The sequence below is a fragment of the Oncorhynchus clarkii genome, chromosome 6 (assembly GCF_045791955.1).
Source record: "Oncorhynchus clarkii lewisi isolate Uvic-CL-2024 chromosome 6, UVic_Ocla_1.0, whole genome shotgun sequence".
In the NCBI taxonomy this organism is placed as follows: domain Eukaryota; kingdom Metazoa; phylum Chordata; class Actinopteri; order Salmoniformes; family Salmonidae; genus Oncorhynchus; species Oncorhynchus clarkii.
In genome coordinates, this window is record NC_092152.1 from 88,852,222 (window position 1) to 88,877,655 (window position 25,434).

General features: G+C 42.6%; 1 protein-coding gene across 7 annotated transcripts in view; it reads right to left on the reverse strand.

Moving 5' to 3' along the window:
• Window positions 1-25,434, reverse strand: part of LOC139411776 (troponin T, fast skeletal muscle isoforms-like) — a 32,687-nt gene that overhangs the window by 1,567 nt on the left and 5,686 nt on the right. For 2 of the 7 annotated variants that reach the window (XR_011634641.1, XM_071158511.1), the window contains exons 4-14: window positions 16,317-16,439; window positions 12,337-12,354; window positions 11,882-11,902; window positions 11,160-11,178; window positions 9,797-9,836; window positions 9,539-9,655; window positions 8,813-8,890; window positions 7,793-7,906; window positions 7,018-7,130; window positions 6,703-6,793; window positions 1,005-1,045 (exon numbers count right to left, since the gene is read on the reverse strand). Coding sequence is in view for 6 of the 7 variants with exons in the window: in XM_071158511.1 (XP_071014612.1) it covers window positions 1,005-1,045; window positions 6,703-6,793; window positions 7,018-7,130; window positions 7,793-7,906; window positions 8,813-8,890; window positions 9,539-9,655; window positions 9,797-9,836; window positions 11,160-11,178; window positions 11,882-11,902; window positions 12,337-12,354; window positions 16,317-16,439 (775 nt within the window). In the remaining variant the exon portion in view is untranslated. The remainder of the gene's footprint in view (window positions 1-1,004; window positions 1,046-6,702; window positions 6,794-7,017; window positions 7,131-7,792; window positions 7,907-8,812; window positions 8,891-9,538; window positions 9,656-9,796; window positions 9,837-11,159; window positions 11,179-11,881; window positions 11,903-12,336; window positions 12,355-16,316; window positions 16,440-25,434) is intronic. The other 5 variants (XM_071158512.1, XM_071158515.1, XM_071158517.1 and 2 more) reach the window with 5 other exon arrangements.

A 25,434-nucleotide genomic window follows, 5' to 3' on the forward strand; every position in this document is an offset into this window, starting at 1 on the left:
AAGACTCATCCACCCAGAGTCAGACAGAAAGACTCATCCACCCAGACTCAGACAGAAAGACTCATCCAGCCAGACTCAGACAGAAAGACTCATCCACGCAGACTCAGACAGAAAGACTCATCCACCCAGACTCAGACAGAAAGACTCATCCACCCAGACTCAGACAGAAAGACTCATCCACCCAGACTCAGACAGAAAGACTCATCCACACAGACTCAGACAGAAAGACTCATCCACCCAGACTCAGACAGAAAGACTCATCCACCCAGACTCAGACAGAAAGACTCATCCACACATACTCAGACAGACAGATAGCAAAGAAATTAAGACAATAAATTATTGTGGGCTACAATGTTTGGTAGGCCAATGTTAAGAGCAATTTGTTCCCTTTTGATCAATCTTGAAGAATACTTGGACCAATTAAAGAGCAAGTGGTGAAATGTTAAACACTTCACGAGTACATCCAGTAGCTGGGGATGGTGTGGTTAAAGTACTTCCTGTTGACATATTATGGTGCTGAGACTCACTTCCTGTTGACATATTATAGCGTTGAGACTCACTTCCTGTTGACATATTATGGCGTTGAGGCTCACTTCCTATTGACATATTATAGCGTTGAGACTCACTTCCTGTTGACATATTATGGCGTTGAGACTCACTTCCTATTGACATATTATAGCGTTGAGACTCACTTCCTATTGACATATTATAGTGTTGAGGCTCACTTCCTATTGACATATTATGGCGTTGAATTAAAGTGTTATGACAATGCCTTTCATTATTAGGACATGCATCAGATCATCATACTGTCGCTGAGGAGTGAAGAGAGTGGGTTTTGGTCCCAAAATGGCACCCTATTCACTAAATAGTGCACTACTTTTTATCGGGAACCCTATGGGCCCTGGTCAAAATTAGTGCACTATATTCGGAATAGGGTTCCAACAGGGAGGCAGACAATGACTGGGAGAGGAAGGAATTCTGAGGGAGTGGGAGGCAGTACTTACTGTTTCTGAAGCTCATCAATACGATTTCTGAGAGAGATGACCTGAAAAAACAACACATGAGCGTGTTTAAACCAATCAGAAGCAGCAGAGAGGTTGCCAGTGGGCGTTACATTTGACCCATGACCTCTGGGTCGTTAGCGACACCTTTAAAGAGACAGCAGCAGTCCTGTTGGAACGACCTGTTGGGATGAGGTGGGAAACCAAGACTACTCTCACCGACACACATACCCACTACAGCACTAGTGGACTAGTGTCTGGATCGGCACAGTCAATATCTTCACAAGGGTTTGTAGTTGATCTGATGTCATTAAATCACAGGAGGGGAGGACGGCTCACACTAATACTGACCGAAAAGGAGCGAATGAAATGGCATCAAACACGTGTGTTTAATGAATTTGATTCCAATCCAACCATCCTACTCCAGCAATTACCACAATTTCCTCCCCAAATTAAAGTGTTGGACCAGTAACCGAAAGGTTGCAAGATCAAATCCCAGAGCTGACAAGGTAAAAATCTGTCGTTCTACCCCTGAACGAGGCAGTTAACCCACTGTTCCTAGGCCGTCATTGAAAATAAGAATTTGTTCTTAACTGACTTGCCGAGTTAAATAAAGGTAAAACAAAAAAATGGCTCAAAACCCCTTTATCTCACCATCTGGTGAATCTACCTACCACTGATGTAACAGTAAGAAAACCCCTTTATCTCACCATCTGGTGAATCTACCTACCACTGATGTAACAGTAAGAAAACCCCTTTATCTCACCATCTGGTGAATCTACCTACCACTGATGTAACAGTAAGAAAACCCCTTTATCTCACCATCTGGTGAATCTACCTACCACTGATGTAACAGTAAGAAAACCCCTTTATCTCACCATCTGGTGAAACTACCTACCACTGATGTAACAGTAAGAAAACCCCTTTATCTCACCATCTGGTGAATCTACCTACCACTGATGTAACAGTAAGAAAACCCCTTTATCTCACCATCTGGTGAATCTACCTACCACTGATGTAACAGTAAGAAAACCCCTTTATCTCACCATCTGGTGAATCTACCTACCACTGATGTAACAGTAAGAAAACCCCTTTATCTCACCATCTGGTGAATCTACCTACCACTGATGTAACAGTAAGAAAACCCCTTTATCTCACCATCTGGTGAATCTACCTACCACTGATGTAACAGTAAGAAAACCCCTTTATCTCACCATCTGGTGAATCTACCTACCACTGATGTAACAGTAAGAAAACCCCTTTATCTCACCATCTGGTGAATCTACCTACCACTGATGTAACAGTAAGAAAACCCCTTTATCTCACCATCTGGTGAATCTACCTACCATTGATGTAACAGTAAGAAAACCCCTTTATCTCACCATCTGGTGAATCTACCTACCACTGATGTAACAGTAAGAAAACCCCTTTATCTCACCATCTGGTGAATCTACCTACCACTGATGTAACAGTAAGAAAACCCCTTTATCTCACCATCTGGTGAATCTACCTACCACTGATGTAACAGTAAGAAAACCCCTTTATCTCACCATCTGGTGAATCTACCTACCATTGATGTAACAGTAAGAAAACCCCTTTATCTCACCATCTGGTGAAACTACCTACCACTGATGTAACAGTAAGAAAACCCCTTTATCTCACCATCTGGTGAAACTACTTACCACTGATGTAACAGTAAGAAAACCCCTTTATCTCACCATCTGGTGAATCTACCTACCACTGATGTAACAGTAAGAAAACCCCTTTATCTCACCATCTGGTGAATCTACCTACCACTGATGTAACAGTAAGAAAACCCCTTTATCTCACCATCTGGTGAATCTACCTACCACTGATGTAACAGTAAGAAAACCCCTTTATCTCTCCATCTGGTGAATCTACCTACCACTGATGTAACAGTAAGAAAACCCCTTTATCTCACCATCTGGTGAATCTACCTACCACTGATGTAACAGTAAGAAAACCCCTTTATCTCACCATCTGGTGAATCTACCTACCACTGATGTAACAGTAAGAAAACCCCTTTATCTCACCATCTGGTGAATCTACCTACCACTGATGTAACAGTAAGAAAACCCCTTTATCTCACCATCTGGTGAATCTACCTACCACTGATGTAACAGTAAGAAAACCCCTTTATCTCACCATCTGGTGAATCTACCTACCACTGATGTAACAGTAAGAAAACCCCTTTATCTCACCATCTGGTGAATCTACCTACCACTGATGTAACAGTAAGAAAACCCCTTTATCTCACCATCTGGTGAATCTACCTACCACTGATGTAACAGTAAGAAAACCCCTTTATCTCACCATCTGGTGAATCTACCTACCACTGATGTAACAGTAAGAAAACCCCTTTATCTCACCATCTGGTGAATCTACCTACCACTGATGTAACAGTAAGAAAACCCCTTTATCTCACCATCTGGTGAATCTACCTACCACTGATGTAACAGTAAGAAAACCCCTTTATCTCACCATCTGGTGAATCTACCTACCACTGATGTAACAGTAAGAAAACCCCTTTATCTCACCATCTGGTGAATCTACCTACCACTGATGTAACAGTAAGAAAACCCCTTTATCTCACCATCTGGTGAATCTACCTACCACTGATGTAACAGTAAGAAAACCCCTTTATCTCACCATCTGGTGAAACTACCTACCATTGATGTAACAGTAAGAAAACCCCTTTATCTCACCATCTGGTGAATCTACCTACCACTGATGTAACAGTAAGAAAACCCCTTTATCTCACCCTCTGGTGAATCTACCTACCACTGATGTAACAGTAAGAAAACCCCTTTATCTCACCATCTGGTGAATCTACCTACCACTGATGTAACAGTAAGAAAACCCCTTTATCTCACCATCTGGTGAATCTACCTACCACTGATGTAACAGTAAGAAAACCCCTTTATCTCACCATCTGGTGAATCTACCTACCACTGATGTAACAGTAAGAAAACCCCTTTATCTCACCATCTGGTGAATCTACCTACCACTGATGTAACAGTAAGAAAACCCCTTTATCTCACCATCTGGTGAATCTACCTACCACTGATGTAACAGTAAGAAAACCCCTTTATCTCACCATCTGGTGAATCTACCTACCACTGATGTAACAGTAAGAAAACCCCTTTATCTCACCATCTGGTGAATCTACCTACCACTGATGTAACAGTAAGAAAACCCCTTTATCTCACCATCTGGTGAATCTACCTACCACTGATGTAACAGTAAGAAAACCCCTTTATCTCACCATCTGGTGAATCTACCTACCACTGATGTAACAGTAAGAAAACCCCTTTATCTCACCATCTGGTGAATCTACCTACCACTGATGTAACAGTAAGAAAACCCCTTTATCTCACCCTCTGGTGAATCTACCTACCACTGATGTAACAGTAAGAAAACCCCTTTATCTCACCATCTGGTGAATCTACCTACCACTGATGTAACAGTAAGAAAACCCCTTTATCTCACCATCTGGTGAATCTACCTACCACTGATGTAACAGTAAGAAAACCCCTTTATCTCACCATCTGGTGAAACTACCTACCACTGATGTAACAGTAAGAAAACCCCTTTATCTCACCATCTGGTGAATCTACCTACCACTGATGTAACAGTAAGAAAACCCCTTTATCTCACCCTCTGGTGAATCTACCTACCACTGATGTAAAAGTAAGAAACCCCTTTATCTCACCATCTGGTGAATCTACCTACCACTGATGTAACAGTAAGAAAACCCCTTTATCTCACCCTCTGGTGAATCTACCTACCACTGATGTAAAAGTAAGAAAACCCCTTTATCTCACCATCTGGTGAATCTACCTACCACTGATGTAACAGTAAGAAAACCCCTTTATCTCACCGTCTGGTGAATCTACCTACCACTGATGTAACAGTAAGAAAACCCCTTTATCTCACCGTCTGGTGAATCTACCTACCACTGATGTAACAGTAAGAAAACCCCTTTATCTCACCGTCTGGTGAATCTACCTACCACTGATGTAACAGTAAGAAAACCCCTTTATCTCACCGTCTGGTGAATCTACCTACCACTGATGTAACAGTAAGAAAACCCCTTTATCTCACCATCTGGTGAATCTACCTACCACTGATGTAACAGTAAGAAAACCCCTTTATCTCACCATCTGGTGAATCTACCTACCACTGATGTAACAGTAAGAAAACCCCTTTATCTCACCATCTGGTGAATCTACCTACCATTGATGTAACAGTAAGAAAACCCCTTTATCTCACCATCTGGTGAATCTACCTACCACTGATGTAACAGTAAGAAAACCCCTTTATCTCACCATCTGGTGAATCTACCTACCACTGATGTAACAGTAAGAAAACCCCTTTATCTCACCATCTGGTGAATCTACCTACCACTGATGTAACAGTAAGAAAACCCCTTTGTCTCAACATCTGGTGAATCTACCTACCACTGATGTAACAGTAAGGGCTGGTTTACCAGACACAAATTAAGCCTAGTTCTGGTATAGAAATCCAGATCAATTGAGAATCTTCAGTTACAGGTGTCTGGGAAACTGACCCTAAATGTATAATTAGCCTCTGTGTGCACAAAGTTGATCATTGTAATAATAACACGTTTTTTGCCTGAAACATGGTTTTCAGCATTGCCTTCTGTCTGAACGACAACCGGCAAGTCCTTCCTTACAGAATGAGAGAAAACGCTTACCCTCTGATTATGAATCAGTAGTCAATCAAATACATAAGAGCACAATAGCACAGGTTTTTACCAAAACAGGGGCGGGAACGGCACTGCAAAAGTAAATTGACCCTGAACCACTTAGACTATAATTGTTCTAATTATTATGACAATAACAAAGCGTACTCCACTCGGTGTGGAAGAACTTGACTGGCCTGCACAGAGCCCTGACCTCAACCCCATCGAACACCTTTGGGGATGAATTGGAACGATGACTGCGGGCCAGGCCTAATCGCCCAACATCAGTGCCCGACCTCACTAATGCTCTTGTGACTGAATGTAAGCAAGTCCCCGCAGCAATGTTCCAACATCTAGTGGAAAGCCTTCCCAGGAGAGTGGAGGCTGTTATAGCAGCAATGTCCCAACATCTAGTGGAAAGCCTTCCCAGGAGAGTGGAGGCTGTTATAGCAGCAATGTTCCAACATCTAGTGGAAAGCCTTCCCAGGAGAGTGGAGGCTGTTATAGCAGCAATGTTCCAACATCTAGTGGAAAGCCTTCCCAGAAGAGTGGAGGCTGTTATAGCAGCAATGTTCCAACATCTAGTGGAAAGCCTTCCCAGAAGAGTGGAGGCTGTTATAGCAGCAATGTTCCAACATTTAGTGGAAAGCCTTCCCAGAAGAGCGGAGGCTGATATAGCATCAAAGGGTGGGGACCAACTCCATATTAATGCCCATGATTTTGGAATGAGATGTTCGACGAGCAGGTGTCCACATACTTTTGACCACGTAGTGTATGTATCTACTACAGATTGCCCCTTCAAATTATGTGGAGAGAAAAAAAAATCGATAATATATATATACTTTTTATTGTATTCAAAAAATACTTAATTGAAAAGTGAATTGACTCCAACCCTAATGTATAATAACGGTCATTTTGCATAGTATCTCTATGGAAGAAGCACATAAAAAATGTAAATGTAAAATAATCACTCACCTCATACTTCTGCCTCTTGAGTTTCTCAATGTGTTCATACTTCTCAGACTCCAGTAGGTGCATCCACTCCCATAGATCCTTGGCCTTGTCCCTGCAAAGGACAACACATTCAGGAGGTTGGCTCAAAAACGGCACATTTCTGTGATCTGAAAATGACCACAGCGAAAGGAAGTATTCTCATAGTCTAGAGATGTCTACAAGGAATATTCTAGTTCCTCTACAACTATGTCAAGGGGCTCAGGTTCAGGACTCTGCCTATTTTTGACTAACACAGAAACAAACATATCCACGCTCCCACCGAGACGAACATCTTACTTTAGCTTGTCCTCGTTCAGATGGTCGATGTTGAGAGGTTTACGTCGCTCCGCCAGGATCTTCTTCTTCTTCTCTCTCTCAGTCTGCTTCTTACCTCCTCTCTTAGTGTCGGCCTGGGGAGGTGACAGAGCAACGGCAACAGGTTCAGAGACACACACACACATAGGGAATATAGCCTGGCTGCCCATCCACATCACTCAGGCCCAACGCCACGGCCGCTATTGTTTCTTCTGGATCTCTTTGAGTAAGCGAACACATTCTGACCCGTTCTGATTGGTCCCAGAAACTGATGGGTTGGGACAGAGCTGGCCTACACGGATAAATGAATCGCGTCATGTTTGACGTCAGCACAAACGACTTCTAGGATGGCAAGTTCAGACAGGTGAATGTTGTTATGTGATGCGTGTCATTTCATGGAAACAACTAGGACTGAAGCATCCACTAATTAAACCTTAAAACGTGTTTCCAGAAGAGCAGGTTGGCTGTGATGAAGATAGGTCTATGTTTTCCAAAGAAATACACTCTATATGTAGGGAACGAGGTAGTACACTCTATATGTAGGGAACAAGGTAGTGCACTCCCGAATGGCGCAGTGGTCTAAGGCCCCAGTGTCCTCCGAGATATGGTTTGGCCTGGGTGGGCCATCATTGTAAATAAGAATTTGCTCTTAATTAACTGACTTGTCTAGTTAAATAAAATAAAAAGTAGAAAACGAGGAGCATTTTGAGAGGCCCTGGATTTGTGTTTAGCGTGGTGTGTGTGGAGGTCACCTGACCTTCTGCAGTGAGCTGCTATAGCTGGAGCCCATGTTGGTCAGAGCTGACTTCTTCTTAGCGTCATCATCAGCCTTTCTCCTTTGATCCATCTCCTCCTTCTTCAGCCTTTCCTCCTGTACAAGCAACCACAACACCCACGTTAAGTAACCACAACAGCCACGTTAAGCAACCACAACACCCACGTTAAGCAACCACAACACCCACGTTAAGCAACAACAACTCCCACGTTAAGCAACAACAACACCCACATTAAGCAACAACAACACCCACGTTAAGAAACAACAACACCCACGTTAAGCAACAACAACACCCACGTTAAGCAACCACAACACCCACGTTAAGCAACAACAACACCCACGTTAAGCAACAACAACACCCACATTAAGCAACAACAACACCCACGTTAAGCAACAACAACACCCACGTTAAGCAACCACAACACCCACGTTAAGTAACCACAACACCCACGTTAAGCAACAAAAACACCCACGTTAAGCAACCACAACACCCACGTTAAGCAACAACAACACCCACGTTAAGCAACAACAACACCCACATTAAGCAACAACAACACCCACGTTAAGCAACAACAACACCCACGTTAAGCAACCACAACACCCACGTTAAGTAACCACAACACCCACGTTAAGCAACAAAAACACCCACGTTAAGCAACCACAACACCCACGTTAAGCAACAACAACACCCACGTTAAGCAACAACAACACCCACGTTAAGCAACAACAACACCCACGTTAAGCAACAACAACACCCACGTTAAGCAACCACAACACCCACGTTAAGTAACCACAACACCCACGTTAAGCAACAAAAACACCCACGTTAAGCAACCACAACACCCACGTTAAGCAACAACAACACCCACGTTAAGCAACAACAACACCCACGTTAAGCATCAACAACACCCACGTTAAGCAACCACATGTTGGTAAAAAAAAAACAACTTAAAGTACATGTTGAATTCATGTGTTTGCCTGCAGAGTTTAGGCTATACAGACCTCACGTCTGGCCTGGCGTTCCTTGTCCTTCTCAGTGCGTACCCTCTGGATCTCAGCCCTCTCTGACCTGCGTTTCTCCTGAGAGGAATAGAACCACAGACACAGTTGTTCACCGGTCTGCCAGCAGAAGACATGGCTTACTGTAGCCGTGTTACTTGGGCTAAGAGATAGGTTGTTAGGCCACCAGAACACATGGTTTACTGTAGCCTTGTTACTTGGGCTAAGAGATGGGTTGTTAGGCCACCAGAACACATGGTTTACTGTAGCCTTGTTACTTGGGCTAAGAGATAGGTTGTTAGGCCACCAGAACAAATGGTTTACTGTAGCCTTGTTACTTGGGCTAAAGGATTGGAATTAAGTTCTAGAAGTTCTTCAAGACAGAAGCCCAAAATTCCCAGAAGGTCAACATCGATCTATGTATCAGTTTGGGCTCCATTCTGCAAGTCAAGCATAGTTTCTACTCCTGAATTTATACCTGGTTCTACCAGGGTTAAGGTCAATTCCATTTAAATTCCAGTCAATTCAGAATGTTAACCAAATTACTCCAATTTACTCCAACTCCAACTCCAATTCCAAATGTTCCTAATTGAAAAGAATAGAAGAAGAATTGTAGTTGTAATTGCAGAGTACTTCCTGAATGGTCTGCAATTTAAATGGATTTGACTCCCAAACCCTGGTATGTACACCTGTATTTACAGCTGTAAAGGCGAGGTAATAACAGCTCACAATTCTGGACTTGAGGGCGATAAGCTCCTCCTCCTCCTTCTTCCTGTTCTCAAAATGGACGTCGATCAGCCCCTGCAGCTCAATCAGGTCTTTGTTCTGACGCTTCTTATGGAGGTCCTGTTAAAACAACAAAAGTTAGAGAGAGATGACCTCAAGTGTTGTATCACTGTACCAGACCTAAACGGTTGCTTTCTTTTGGCCAAGGATGTTTTAGTTCAGGAAACAGGATTTAGGATAAAAGATTTATAGTGTACTTACGTCAAAGTCCACCTTCTCGCCATCAGGGACCTTAGGGACTCTATGGAATGTCAAAATATGCCACGTAAGTTATATCTAATGCTTTTAGCACAACGCAGCAAAATTCACCTGGTTCTGGAGCTGCCACTGTTGGTTCTGTCCTTCTAAAACATTTAGCATACAAGCTACAGGGTTACAAACATGTGGAAGCCAGGGTTCTGTCCTTCTAAAACATTTAGCATACAAGCTACAGGGTTACAAACATGTGGAAGCCAGGGTTCTGTCCTTCTAAAACATTTAGCATACAAGCTACAGGGTTACAAACATGTGGAAGCCAGGGTTCTGTCCTTCTAAAACATTTAGCATACAAGCTACAGGGTTACAAACATGTGGAAGCCAGGGTTCTGTCCTTCTAAAACATTTAGCATACAAGCTACAGGGTTACAAACATGTGGAAGCCAGGGTTCTGTCCTTCTAAAACATTTAGCATACAAGCTACAGGGTTACAAACATGTGGAAGCCAGGGTTCTGTCCTTCTAAAACATTTAGCATACAAGCTACAGGGTTACAAACATGTGGAAGCCAGGGTTCTGTCCTTCTAAAACATTTAGCATACAAGCTACAGGGTTACAAACATGTGGAAGCCAGGGTTCTGTCCTTCTAAAACATTTAGCATACAAGCTACAGGGTTACAAACATGTGGAAGCCAGGGTTCTGTCCTTCTAAAACATTTAGCATACAAGCTACAGGGTTACAAACATGTGGAAGCCAGGGTTCTGTCCTTCTAAAACATTTAGCATACAAGCTACAGGGTTACAAACATGTGGAAGCCAGGGTTCTGTCCTTCTAAAACATTTAGCATACAAGCTACAGGGTTACAAACATGTGGAAGCCAGGGTTCTGTCCTTCTAAAACATTTAGCATACAAGCTACAGGGTTACAAACATGTGGAAGCCAGGGTTCTGTCCTTCTAAAACATTTAGCATACAAGCTACAGGGTTACAAACATGTGGAAGCCAGGGTTCTGTCCTTCTAAAACATTTAGCATACAAGCTACAGGGTTACAAACATGTGGAAGCCAGGGTTCTGTCCTTCTAAAACATTTAGCATACAAGCTACAGGGTTACAAACAGCCAGGGTCCTGGACTTCCGGTTAAAATTCAGTTTCAATTCAGTCAATTCACCAAGTAATCTGAAATTGTAGCGAATTCCAATTCCTTCAATTCCTCCTTCACTTGTTTTTTTTCCTTCCAATTAGGACAATTGTAATTGTAATTTCAGTTTACTTCCTGAATGGATTGACTTGATCCCAACCCTGATGAACACACACACACAGCTTGAATTGGTTGGTTTGACATGAATGTTGGATAGAAGTTCTACTCACTTGAACTTGGGCTTCTCCTCTGTTCGGTAAGAACATCGTAAACGTGGGGGGAAGAATATAATACAGTGTTAGAGATATCACATAACCAGTGACAAAGATCTCAAGCAACAGACCCCAAAAATGGAGGTTCGGTTAATCAAGGGGACATATCCGTGTGGACACACTTCGTGTTACATCTCTGGGCCGCAGTTTCAGGCTACTTTTATTCACTTAGAAAAAAATAATAACTCATTCATATTATAATAGGAAAAGTAAACCGTTTTGTAGGTTTTACTTTCAATTTCACGATGTTAATTTGGTATGTGTTAGTGAAAAAAAAGCTGTTAACATGTATAACAACAGATATGTACAGTGTAGGTGCTTGTAAAGGATGAGTAGGACAAGAGTAATACTTTACTATTCACTATGTAGGATCTCTATGCTATTTATGACTTCCTTCCTCCTTTCTTCTTCATTAGAACTACTTAATTGACAGAATTAGACTCTTTCTACAATCCAAGACTGAATTCTGTTCTTGGATGATACATGTTAATTCTATTCCAAAAGTCAAGTTGGTGATAGAAATATTCATTAAAATCAGAAATTACAATGAATTGTCAATAAGTACCGAAAACATCGTTGCCATTGTGATTAGATTTTGGCTTGACGTTCACACTCAAAACAGGTAGAAACCACAAGCAAAGCAACAGCAACACTCTAGCAGTCAGAGAAATACAAAGTACCATCTTGTTCTCCTTCCTCGACTGGTTTGGCAGAATGTCATGCAGGAAGAGAAGCAGACAGAGCAGACATGAACATAGGAGTCACTGCAGCATTTCATATTCCGTCACCCTTTCTCACGCTGTCACAACAGGTCTGTTTGCTGTCATTTCTCATATAGGCCACTCAGGCCGTAGTTTCGCGTGACAGACTTTTCACGTGAGATTTGGTTCTTGGTTCCCGAGATTACTCAGGCCTTTAACTTTCATTAATTTGTTGCGAATATAGGGGAAAGATATTTAGCAGGAGACTACATTTGGGCAGTGTTTTGCTACTGGAGCACGTGGACTCATGGACAGGGTCTCTTTCTCCAGTCTTGCGATAGCGTAAACCTCCTGAACTGGGAGAGGAGACTGACACAGTGCAGTCTGTCCAATCAGAGGTACACATACAACTTTAAAAACTTGAATACACATACCTTCCTCTTCATAGGCCTCTGCATGCAGCAAACATCCAAAGCAAGAGCAGAATAGATATCATGATTAGTGATATATACTGTACATAAGCTCAGGACAAGCTGTCGGTGCCCGCCAGGGTTGCAAAGTTCCCGGAGAGTTCCAGAAATCTTCCAATGGGATTTCTGAAGAAGAAAACTGGAAATTCCCAGAAGTTCCCAGAAGTTTACAACCCTGGTGCCTGCTAGCGCATTCAGTACACATTCAGTTGACTAGGCACAGCTCTGCAGAACATTCACTCACCCAAATTGAGGTGTTTATGACCAGTGTAATACATTTATGACCACCATATATTACAGTAAATGTGGCCAGAAGTACACTTCAAGAAAACAGGTAAATATGAATATGAACTATAACAATAAATAATTGATATACGGTATTATATTAAATAACACCCCAATGTGAGAGATGAACAAGTTGTTAATTAACGGTCATCAACTTTCTGCACCGTTCCTGTAATCAGTCCTTTATAGGTTAATAAAATAAGCTTTTCAGACAAGATCTCAAACGGGGCAAAGAAAGATCCTTTTATATGAGGAAACGTCATCCTTCATCCGTGCCGTTGCGGTAATGAAACACAGGTATAACGAGGTTGAAGGAATGAGGGACCGCCTTCCTCAACATCATCTCTGTAATAGTGAAATTAGGACCATTGAGGAAGAGTAGCAGAGGTGGGCATGGATGAAAAAAATACCTTAATCCACATAAAGTCATCAGGTTATTTTGGAGCAGGATTTAAATATGTTAATCAGGTTATTTTGGAGCAGGATTTAAATATGTTAATCAGGTTATTTTGGAGCAGGATTCAAATATAATGATCAGGTTATTTTGGAGCAGGATTTAAATATGTTAATCAGGTTATTTTGGAGCAGGATTTAAATATGTTAATCGGGTTATTTTGGAGCAGGATTTAAATATGTTAATCAGGTATTTTGGAGCAGGATTTAAATATGTTAATCAGGTTATTTTGGAGCGGGATTTAAATATGTTAATCAGGTTATTTTGGAGCAGGCTTGAAAGAAAATAATATGGTTATTTTGGAGCAGGATTAAAATATGTTAATCAGGTTATTTTGGAACAGGCTTGAAAGAAAATAATATGGTTATTTTGGAGCAGGATTAAAATATAATAATCAGGTTATTTTGGAGCAGGATTTAAATATAATAATCAGGTTATTTTGGAGCAGGATTTAAATATGTTAATCAGGTTATTTTGGAGCAGGATTTAAATATGTTAATCAGGTTATTTTGGAGCAGGATTCAAATATAATGATCATGTTATTTTGGAGCAGGATTTAAATATGTTAATCAGGTTATTTTGGAGCAGGATTTAAATATGTTAATCAGGTTATTTTGGAGCAGGATTTAAATATGTTAATCAGGTTATTTTGGAGCAGGATTTAAATATGTTAATCAGGTTATTTTGGAGCAGGCTTGAAAGAAAATAATATGGTTATTTTGGAGCAGGATTAAAATATGTTAATCTGGTTATTTTGGAACAGGCTTGAAAGAAAATAATATGGTTATTTTGGAGCAGGATTAAAATATAATAATCAGGTTATTTTGGAGCAGGATTTAAATATAATAATCAGGTTATTTTGGAGCAGGATTTAAATATGTTAATCAGGTTATTTTGAAACAGGCTTGAAAGAAAATAATATGGTTATTTTGGAGCAGGATTCAAATATAATAATCAGGTTATTTTGGAGCAGGATTAAAATATAATAATCAGGTTATTTTGGAGCAGGATTAAAATATAATAATCAGGTACTTATGATGGAAGCTTCCTTTCTTCCATTGAGCATTTTCATACATTTGCCATATTCAAAACATTTCTAGAAAGCAACCTCCAGGTTCTAATACATTCCCATCATATACAGAAAGTTTAGAGCACTAAAAAATCAGGGGCTCAGTATCTTTTCTCCAGTTGCATTCTGGGAGAAGCAGCTCCCGATGAGGTGTTATAGTAAGAATTGAAGATAGCAGTCGTTGGTTTAGCTTTAGTTTCTAGCACCCTTACTAGTTTAGTAAATATTCCCAGGTAGGGCTATAGTATATATTCATCCACAAGCCCAATGCATCTGCAGCATCTAACACCACATTCCTCATTAACCCCTAGCCCCTACCACTGTCTAGGCACATCTAACACCACATTCCTCATTAACCCCTAGCCCCTACCACTGTCTAGGCACATCTAACACCACGTTCCTCATTAACCCATAGCTCCTACCACCTGTCTAGGCACATCTAACACCACATTCCTCATTAACCCCTAGCTCCTACCACTGTCTAGGCACATCTAACACCACATTCCTCATTAACCCCTAGCTCCTACCACCTGTCTAGGCACATCTAACACCACATTCATCATTAACCCCTAGCTCCTACCACCATCTAGGCACATATCAGATCTCATCCTCATTAACCCCTAGCTGCTACCACTGTCTAGGCATGTTTCAGATCTCATCCTCAAAACCTCTAGCTCCTACCACCATCTAGGCACATTTCAGATCTCATCCTCATGAACCCCTAGCTCCTACCACCGTCTAGGCACATATCAGATCTCATCCTCATTAACCCCTAGCTGCTACCACTTTCTAGGCACGTTTCAGATCTCATCCTCAAAACCTCTAGCTCCTACCACCATCTAGGCACATCTCAGATCTCATCCTCATTAACCTCTAGCTCATACCACTGTCTAGGCACATCTCAGATCTCCAAGTGCAGTGGGGCTAGGGGCTAGGGCCTAGGGTTGGATTTGGGATTGATCATGATCGGTGATATTGAAGAAGCAGTTTGAGAGGAAGCAGCTGAAGCCATTCAGTGAGGCAGAGGCGTGCTTGAGAAAGTACTGTAGCTGTAACTAATACTCATACTAGACTATGGGTATACAGTACCAATATGCATACCGCACTATGGATACACTGTACTAATACACATAGTATACTATGGATATACAGTACTAATACACATAGTATACTATGCATATACAGTACTAATATACAGTACATAGTATACTATGGGTATACAGTACCAACATGCATACCGCACTATGGATACACAGTACTAATACACATAGTATACTATGGATATGCAGTACTAATATACAGTACATAGTATACTATGGGTATACAGTACCAATATGCATACCGCACTATGGATACACAGTACTAATACACATAGTATACTGTGCATATACAGTACTAATATACAGTACATAGTATACTTTGGATATACAGTACTAATATACAGTACATAATATACTATGCATATACAGTACTAATATAGAGTACATAGTATACTATGGGTATACAGTACTAATATACAGTACATAGTATACTATGGGTATACAGCACTAATATACAGTACATAGTATACTATTGGTATACAGTACTAATATACAGTACATAGTATACTATGGGTATACAGTACTAATATACAGTACATAGTATACTATGGGTATACAGCACTAATATACAGTACATAGTATACTATTGGTATACAGTACTAATATACAGTACATAGTATACTATGGGTATACAGTACTAATATACAGTACATAGTATACTATGGATATACAGTACTAATATACAGTACATAGTATACTATGGGTATACAGCACGTAGACCAGGGGTGTCAAACTCATTTTGTACTCAAACCAGTCCCATGAATCAGCTCACAGGGGATCCAGTATGTTTGACACCCCTGATGTAGACGATAGAAGTATGCTTTCTTCATAGAGGGCAGTTATGAAGAGGAGGCACCTCCAGTAGCTCAACAGTTAACATTAGTGCCTCAGGGGTTTGAGGTGGAGACAGGGGGGGGGGGGGGACGACACTATCAGGAGGGACTATATACTATATTAGTAGGTCTCATCTATGTCTACCTGGGGGACAGGTGTGGTTGCACGAGGGAAGGATGAATGAATAAGCTACGCCACATACCTTCCTCCTCTACAACCTCAGGCTCAGGCTCAGGCTCGGGTTCTGCCTCCTCCTCTACCTCCTCTTCCTCTACCTCCTCCTCTGGGGCTGCCTCGGGGGCTACCTCTACTTCTACTACCTCTTCTTGGGACACGCAGCAGAGCACACAGCATGCAGCGGGAAACCAGGGGGAGGAAGGGTTTCGGAGAGAGGTTAGATATTTGTTTATGAACGCGTATAAGGAGGAGAGAGAGAATCTGGTTAGGGTTGTAGGATGAAATTAGATTACTTCAGTTTTAAGAAGGAGGGATGAGAGAAGAGAGGAGAGGACAGTACTGTCCTGCTGGAATGTGTGCAGCGAGCAGTGATGCTGAGAAGAACAGAAAGAGAGGAATGAGAGAAGAGAGGAAAGAGGGATGGAAAAAGATGGGTAGATGGCATTAATAAGATGAAGTGAAATGATACGTTATGAATGATTGATGGTTTTCTGCATACCGGAGATACCTGATTTTGAAAACGTGTCACATGACCAAAAAAAATTTGGAATTCCTTATCGCCCAATCACATTTTTCATTATTTTTTAAGTTTTCTAAAATCACTAAAAAGTCACTAAGTTAAAACAGTCACCCTTAAGAAGTGTTTGACAAGCCGTTTGATAAATGAAACGTGATTAAGCGCAGATAAAACAAACGTAATGATGATAAATGATAAGCAAGCAGGGATTTTGTGAGATTATTATTTTTTATTTTTACAAACGCTTGATCAACAATGACAGACTTTATTATCTAGGGAATTCAGTTGATCACCGGACAAACAAAGCAATAAGTATTTCCATTCCACCTGACAAACTGGTACACGAAGCTCACACACAGGGAAGGCTGTACGGGTATCATTATGTGTGGCTGCATACTGTAATGTCATTGTGGTTGCTAAGTTACAACAAAGAATTAGAGCGCACCACTGAAGGTCTGAGTCCATGTTAAATCTTTGCTTTGTTGTGGGAAAACAGACATGAATCAAATCAAATCAAATGTTATTGGTCACATACACATGGTTAGCAGATGTTATTGGTCACATACACATGGTTAGCAGATGTTATTGGTCACATACACATGGTTAGCAGATGTTATTGGTCACATACACATGGTTAGCAGATGTTATTGGTCACATACACATGGTTAGCAGATGTTATTGGTCACATACACATGATTAGCAGATGTTATTGGTCACATACACATGGTTAGCAGATGTTATTGGTCACATACACATGGTTAGCAGATGTTAATGCGAGTGCAGCAAAATGATTGTGCTTTTAGTTCCGACAGCGCAGTAATATCTAACAAGTCATCTAAAAATGTCACAACAACTACCTAATACACACAAATCTAAAGGGGTGAATGACATATATACAGATAAATATACATATAAATGTATATATGGAAGAGTGATGGCTGTGCGGCATAGGCAAGATGCAATAGATGGTATAAAATACAATATATACATATGAGATGAGTAATGTTGTGTGAATCTGACAAAGCTAGCTTTCCAGTGCAGTTAAGATGTTTATGAGCTCCACATTGCAGATATTTGAAGGGAAGCAAAAGCGGTTGTTAATTAGTCATAAAATATCCAGTCACACAAATAATCTATTAAAAAGACTTGCAAAGCAGGCATTGTCAAACACATTTCAGATTAAGGGTAAGAGTCGACAAATTAGTAAGAGTGGAAACGCCATGGAAACCGAATTGTCTGTTGTTGTTGTTGTTGTTTTTACCTTCTTCGTCTTCAGTTTCCGCAAAAGAAATATGGTGAAACAAAAAACACATGTCATTTCTCAGATCATAAATTGGTCCAATCCTTGACCTGAGACATGGCTCTATAGGAGACATTTCTTAGTTCATAAATTGGTCCAATCCTTGACCTGAGACATGGATCTATAGGAGACATTTCTTAGTTCATAAATTGGTCCAATCCTTGACCTGAGACATTGCTCTATAGGAGACATTTCTTAATTCATAAATTGGTCCAATCCTTGACCTGAGACATTGCTCTATAGGAGACATTTCTTAATTCATAAATTGGTCCAATCCTTGACCTGAGACATTGCTCTATAGGAGACATTTCTTAATTCATAAATTGGTCCAATCCTTGACCTGAGACATTGCTCTATAGGAGACATTTCTTAATTCATAAATTGGTCCAATCCTTGACCTGAGACATTGCTCTATAGGAGACATTTCTTAATTCATAAATTGGTCCAATCCTTGACCTGAGACATTGCTCTATAGGAGACATTTCTCAGATCATAAATTGGTCCAATCCTTGACCTGAGATATTGCTCTATAGGAGACATTTCTCAGATCATAAATTGGTCCAATCCTTGACCTGAGACATTGCTCTATAGGAGACATTTCCTAGTTCATTAATTGGTCCAATCCTTGACCTGAGACATGGATCTATAGGAGACATTTCTCAGATCATAAATTGGTCCAATCCTTGACCTGAGACATGGCTCTATAGGAGACATTTCTTAGTTTATAAATTGGTCCAATCCTTGACTTGAGACATGGCTCTATAGGAGTCTATAGCCTTGTCCCAGGTCAAGTCAGAATCATGCTGATCATACATACTATATAATATCCTCCATAACTGCATAAATTACACGCTATTTGTGAGTTTGACAAAAAACATTTATTCAAACTCATGCGTATATAATTTGCATTCTCTAAATAATAGCACATCTTCACTTGAAGGCTCATCTAGGGTTGTATCCAGTCTAGGAGGACAGGACAGTTTACCATCATCTAGGGTTGTGTCCAGTCTAGGAGGACATTATACCATCATCTAGGGCTGTGTCCAGTCTAGGAGGACATTATACCATCATCTAGGGCTGTGTCCAGTCTAGGAGGACAGGACAGTATACTATCATCTAGGGCTGTGTCCAGTCTAGGAGGACATTATACCATCATCTAGGGCTGTGTCCAGTCTAGGAGGACAGGACAGTATACCATCATCTAGGGCTGTATCCAGTCTAGGAGGGCAGAACAGTATCCCATCATCTAAGGCTGGGTCCAGTCTAGGAGGACAGGACAGTATCCTAACATCTAGGGTTGTGTCCAGTCTAGGAGGACAGGACAGTATACCATCATCTAGGGCTGTATCCTGTATAGGAGGACAGGACAGTATCCCATCATCTAGGGCTGTATCTTGTCTAGGAGGACAGGACAGTATCCTAACATCTAGGGTTGTGTCCAGTCTAGGAGGACAGGACAGTATACCATCATCTAGGGCTGTGTCCAGTCTAGGAGGACTGTATTCCATCATCTAGGGCTGTGTCCTGTCTAGCAGGACTGTATTCCATCATCTAGGGCTGTGTCCTGTCTAGGAGGACTGTATTCCATCATCTAGGGCTGTGTCCTGTCTAGGAGGACTGTAATTCCATCGTCTAGGGCTGTGTCCTGTCTAGGAGGACAGAACAGTATACCATCATCTAGGGCTGTGTCCAGTCTAGGAGGACAGTATACCATCATCTAGGGCTGTGTCCAGTCTAGGAGGACAGGACAGGACAGTATACCATCATCTAGGGCTGTATCCAGTCTAGGAGGACAGAACAGTATACCATCATCTAGTGCTGTGTCCAGTCTTGGAGGACAGTATACCATCATCTAGGGCTGTGTCCCGTCTAGGAGGACAGTATACCATCATCTAGGGATGTGTCCAGTCTAGGAGGACAGTATACCATCATCTAGGGCTGTATCCAGTCTAGGAGGACAGTATACCATCATCTAGGGCTGTGTCCAGTCTAGGAGGACAGTATACTATCATCTAGGGCTGTATCCGGTCTAGGAGGACAGTATACCATCATCTAGGTCTGGGTCCAGTCTAGGAGGACAGTATACCATCTACGAGGGCTGGGTCCAGTCTAGGAGGACAGTATACCATCATCTAGGGCTGTGTCCAGTCTAGGAGGACAGTATACCATCTACTAGGGCTGGGTCCAGTCTAGGAGGACGATATACCATCTACTAGGGCTGGGTCCAGTCTAGGAGGACAGTATACCATCTACTAGGGCTGGGTCCAGTCTAGGAGGACAGTATACCATCTCCTAGGGCTGAGTCCAGTCTAGGAGGACAGGACAGTATACCATCTACTAGGGCTGGGTCCAGTCTAGGAGGACAGTATACCATCTACTAGGGCTGGGTCCAGTCTAGAAGGACAGGACAGTATACCATCATCTAGGGCTGTATCCTGTCTAGGAGGACAGGACAGTATACCATCATCTAGGGCTGGGTCCAGTCTAGGAGGACAGTATACCATCTACTAGGGCTGGGTCCAGTCTAGGAGGACAGTATACCATCTACTAGGGCTGTGTCCAGTCTAGGAGGACAGTATACCATCTACTAGGGCAGGGTCCAGTCTAGGAGGACAGGACAGTATACCATCTCCTAGGGCTGAGTCCAGTCTAGGAGGACAGGACAGTATACCATTATCTAGGGCTGTATCCAGTGTAGGAGGACAGTATACCATCATCTAGGGCTGTGTCCAGTCTAGGAGGACAGTATACCATCATCTAGGGCTGTGTCCTGTCTAGGAGGACAGTATACCATCTACGAGGGCTGGGTCCAGTCTTGGAGGACAGTATACCATCATCTAGGGCTGTGTCCAGTCTAGGAGGACAGTATACCATCTACTAGGGCTGGGTCCAGTCTAGGTCCTGTCCAGTCTGCTCTATAGGAGACATTTCTTAGTTCATAAATTGGTCCAATCCTTGACCTGAGACATGGCTCTATAGGAGACATTTCTTAATTCATAAATTGGTCCAATCCTTGACCTGAGACATTGCTCTATAGGAGACATTTCTCAGATCATAAATTGGTCCAATCCTTGACCTGAGATATTGCTCTATAGGAGACATTTCTCAGATCATAAATTGGTCCAATCCTTGACCTGAGACATTGCTCTATAGGAGACATTTCCTAGTTCATTAATTGGTCCAATCCTTGACCTGAGACATGGCTCTATAGGAGTCTATAGCCTTGTCCCAGGTCAAGTCAGAATCATGCTGATCATACATACTATATAATATCCTCCATAACTGCATAAATTACACGCTATTTGTGAGTTTGACAAAAAACATTTATTCAAACTCATGCGTATATAATTTGCATTCTCTAAATAATAGCACATCTTCACTTGAAGGCTCATCTAGGGTTGTATCCAGTCTAGGAGGACATTATACCATCATCTAGGGCTGTGTCCAGTCTAGGAGGACATTATACCATCATCTAGGGCTGTGTCCAGTCTAGGAGGACAGGACAGTATACTATCATCTAGGGCTGTGTCCAGTCTAGGAGGACATTATACCATCATCTAGGGCTGTGTCCAGTCTAGGAGGACAGGACAGTATACCATCATCTAGGGCTGTATCCAGTCTAGGAGGACAGGACAGTATCCTAACATCTAGGGTTGTGTCCAGTCTAGGAGGACAGGACAGTATACCATCATCTAGGGCTGTATCCTGTATAGGAGGACAGGACAGTATCCCATCATCTAGGGCTGTATCTTGTCTAGGAGGACAGGACAGTATCCTAACATCTAGGGTTGTGTCCAGTCTAGGAGGACTGTATTCCATCATCTAGGGCTGTGTCCTGTCTAGGAGGACTGTATTCCATCATCTAGGGCTGTGTCCTGTCTAGCAGGACTGTATTCCATCATCTAGGGCTGTGTTCTGTCTAGGAGGACTGTATTCCATCATCTAGGGCTGTGTCCTGTCTAGGAGGACTGTAATTCCATTGTCTAGGGCTGTGTCCTGTCTAGGAGGACAGAACAGTATACCATCATCTAGGGCTGTGTCCAGTCTAGGAGGACAGTATACCATCATCTAGGGCTGTGTCCAGTCTAGGAGGACAGGACAGGACAGTATACCATCATCTAGGGCTGTATCCAGTCTAGGAGGACAGAACAGTATGCCATCATCTAGTGCTGTGTCCAGTCTTGGAGGACAGTATACCATCATCTAGGGCTGTGTCCCGTCTAGGAGGACAGTATACCATCATCTAGGGATGTGTCCAGTCTAGGAGGACAGTATACCATCATCTAGGGCTGTATCCAGTCTAGGAGGACAGTATACTATCATCTAGGGCTGTATCCGGTCTAGGAGGACAGTATACCATCATCTAGGTCTGGGTCCAGTCTAGGAGGACAGTATACCATCTACGAGGGCTGGGTCCAGTCTAGGAGGACAGTATACCATCATCTAGGGCTGTGTCCAGTCTAGGAGGACAGTATACCATCTACTAGGGCTGGGTCCAGTCTAGGAGGACGATATACCATCTACTAGGGCTGGGTCCAGTCTAGGAGGACAGTATACCATCTACTAGGGCTGGGTCCAGTCTAGGAGGACAGTATACCATCTCCTAGGGCTGAGTCCAGTCTAGGAGGACAGGACAGTATACCATCTACTAGGGCTGGGTCCAGTCTAGGAGGACAGTATACCATCTACTAGGGCTGGGTCCAGTCTAGGAGGACAGTATACCATCTACTAGGGCTGTGTCCAGTCTAGGAGGACAGTATACCATCTACTAGGGCAGGGTCCAGTCTAGGAGGACAGGACAGTATACCATCTCCTAGGGCTGAGTCCAGTCTAGGAGGACAGGACAGTATACCATCTACTAGGGCTGGGTCCAGTCTAGGAGGACAGTATACCATCTACTAGGGCTGGGTCCAGTCTAGGAGGACAGTATACCATCTACTAGGGCTGTGTCCAGTCTAGGAGGACAGTATACCATCTACTAGGGCAGGGTCCAGTCTAGGAGGACAGGACAGTATACCATCTCCTAGGGCTGAGTCCAGTCTAGGAGGACAGGACAGTATACCATTATCTAGGGCTGTATCCAGTGTAGGAGGACAGTATACCATCATCTAGGGCTGTGTCCAGTCTAGGAGGACAGTATACCATCATCTAGGGCTGTGTCCTGTCTAGGAGGACAGTATACCATCTACGAGGGCTGGGTCCAGTCTAGGAGGACAGTATACCATCATCTAGGGCTGTGTCCAGTCTAGGAGGACAGTATACCATCTACTAGGGCTGGGTCCAGTCTAGGTCCAGTCCAGTCTGCTCTATAGGAGACATTTCTTAGTTCATAAATTGGTCCAATCCTTGACCTGAGACATGGCTCTATAGGAGACATTTCTTAATTCATAAATTGGTCCAATCCCTGACCTGAGACATTGCTCTATAGGAGACATTTCTCAGATCATAAATTGGTCCAATCCTTGACCTGAGATATTGCTCTATAGGAGACATTTCTCAGATCATAAATTGGTCCAATCCTTGACCTGAGACGTTGCTCTATAGGAGACATTTCCTAGTTCATTAATTGGTCCAATCCTTGACCTGAGACATGGCTCTATAGGAGTCTATAGCCTTGTCCCAGGTCAAGTCAGAATCATGCTGATCATACATACTATATAATATCCTCCATAACTGCATAAATTACACGCTATTTGTGAGTTTGACAAAAAACATTTATTCAAACTCATGCGTATATAATTTGCATTCTCTAAATAATAGCACATCTTCACTTGAAGGCTCATCTAGGGTTGTATCCAGTCTAGGAGGACATTATACCATCATCTAGGGTTGTGTCCAGTCTAGGAGGACATTATACCATCATCTAGGGCTGTGTCCAGTCTAGGAGGACATTATACCATCATCTAGGGCTGTGTCCAGTCTAGGAGGACAGGACAGTATACTATCATCTAGGGCTGTGTCCAGTCTAGGAGGACATTATACCATCATCTAGGGCTGTGTCCAGTCTAGGAGGACAGGACAGTATACCATCATCTAGGGCTGTATCCAGTCTAGGAGGGCAGAACAGTATCCCATCATCTAAGGCTGGGTCCAGTCTAGGAGGACAGGACAGTATCCTAACATCTAGGGTTGTGTCCAGTCTAGGAGGACAGGACAGTATACCATCATCTAGGGCTGTATCCTGTATAGGAGGACAGGACAGTATCCCATCATCTAGGGCTGTATCTTGTCTAGGAGGACAGGACAGTATCCTAACATCTAGGGTTGTGTCCAGTCTAGGAGGACTGTATTCCATCATCTAGGGCTGTGTCCTGTCTAGGAGGACTGTATTCCATCATCTAGGGCTGTGTCCTGTCTAGCAGGACTGTATTCCATCATCTAGGGCTGTGTCCTGTCTAGGAGGACTGTATCCCATCATCTAGGGCTGTGTCCTGTCTAGGAGGACTGTATACCATCATCTAGGGCTGTGTCCTGTCTAGCAGGACTGTATTCCATCATCTAGGGCTGTGTCCTGTCTAGGAGGACTGTATTCCATCATCTAGGGCTGTGTCCTGTCTAGGAGGACTGTAATTCCATCGTCTAGGGCTGTGTCCTGTCTAGGAGGACAGAACAGTATACCATCATCTAGGGCTGTGTCCAGTCTAGGAGGACAGTATACCATCATCTAGGGCTGTGTCCAGTCTAGGAGGACAGGACAGGACAGTATACCATCATCTAGGGCTGTATCCAGTCTAGGAGGACAGAACAGTATACCATCATCTAGTGCTGTGTCCAGTCTTGGAGGACAGTATACCATCATCTAGGGCTGTGTCCCGTCTAGGAGGACAGTATACCATCATCTAGGGATGTGTCCAGTCTAGGAGGACAGTATACCATCATCTAGGGCTGTATCCAGTCTAGGAGGACAGTATACCATCATCTAGGGCTGTGTCCAGTCTAGGAGGACAGTATACTATCATCTAGGGCTGTATCCGGTCTAGGAGGACAGTATACCATCATCTAGGTCTGGGTCCAGTCTAGGAGGACAGTATACCATCTACGAGGGCTGGGTCCAGTCTAGGAGGACAGTATACCATCATCTAGGGCTGTGTCCAGTCTAGGAGGACAGTATACCATCTACTAGGGCTGGGTCCAGTCTAGGAGGACGATATACCATCTACTAGGGCTGGGTCCAGTCTAGGAGGACAGTATACCATCTACTAGGGCTGGGTCCAGTCTAGGAGGACAGTATACCATCTCCTAGGGCTGAGTCCAGTCTAGGAGGACAGTATACCATCATCTAGGGATGTGTCCTGTCTAGGAAGACAGTATACCATCATCTAGGGC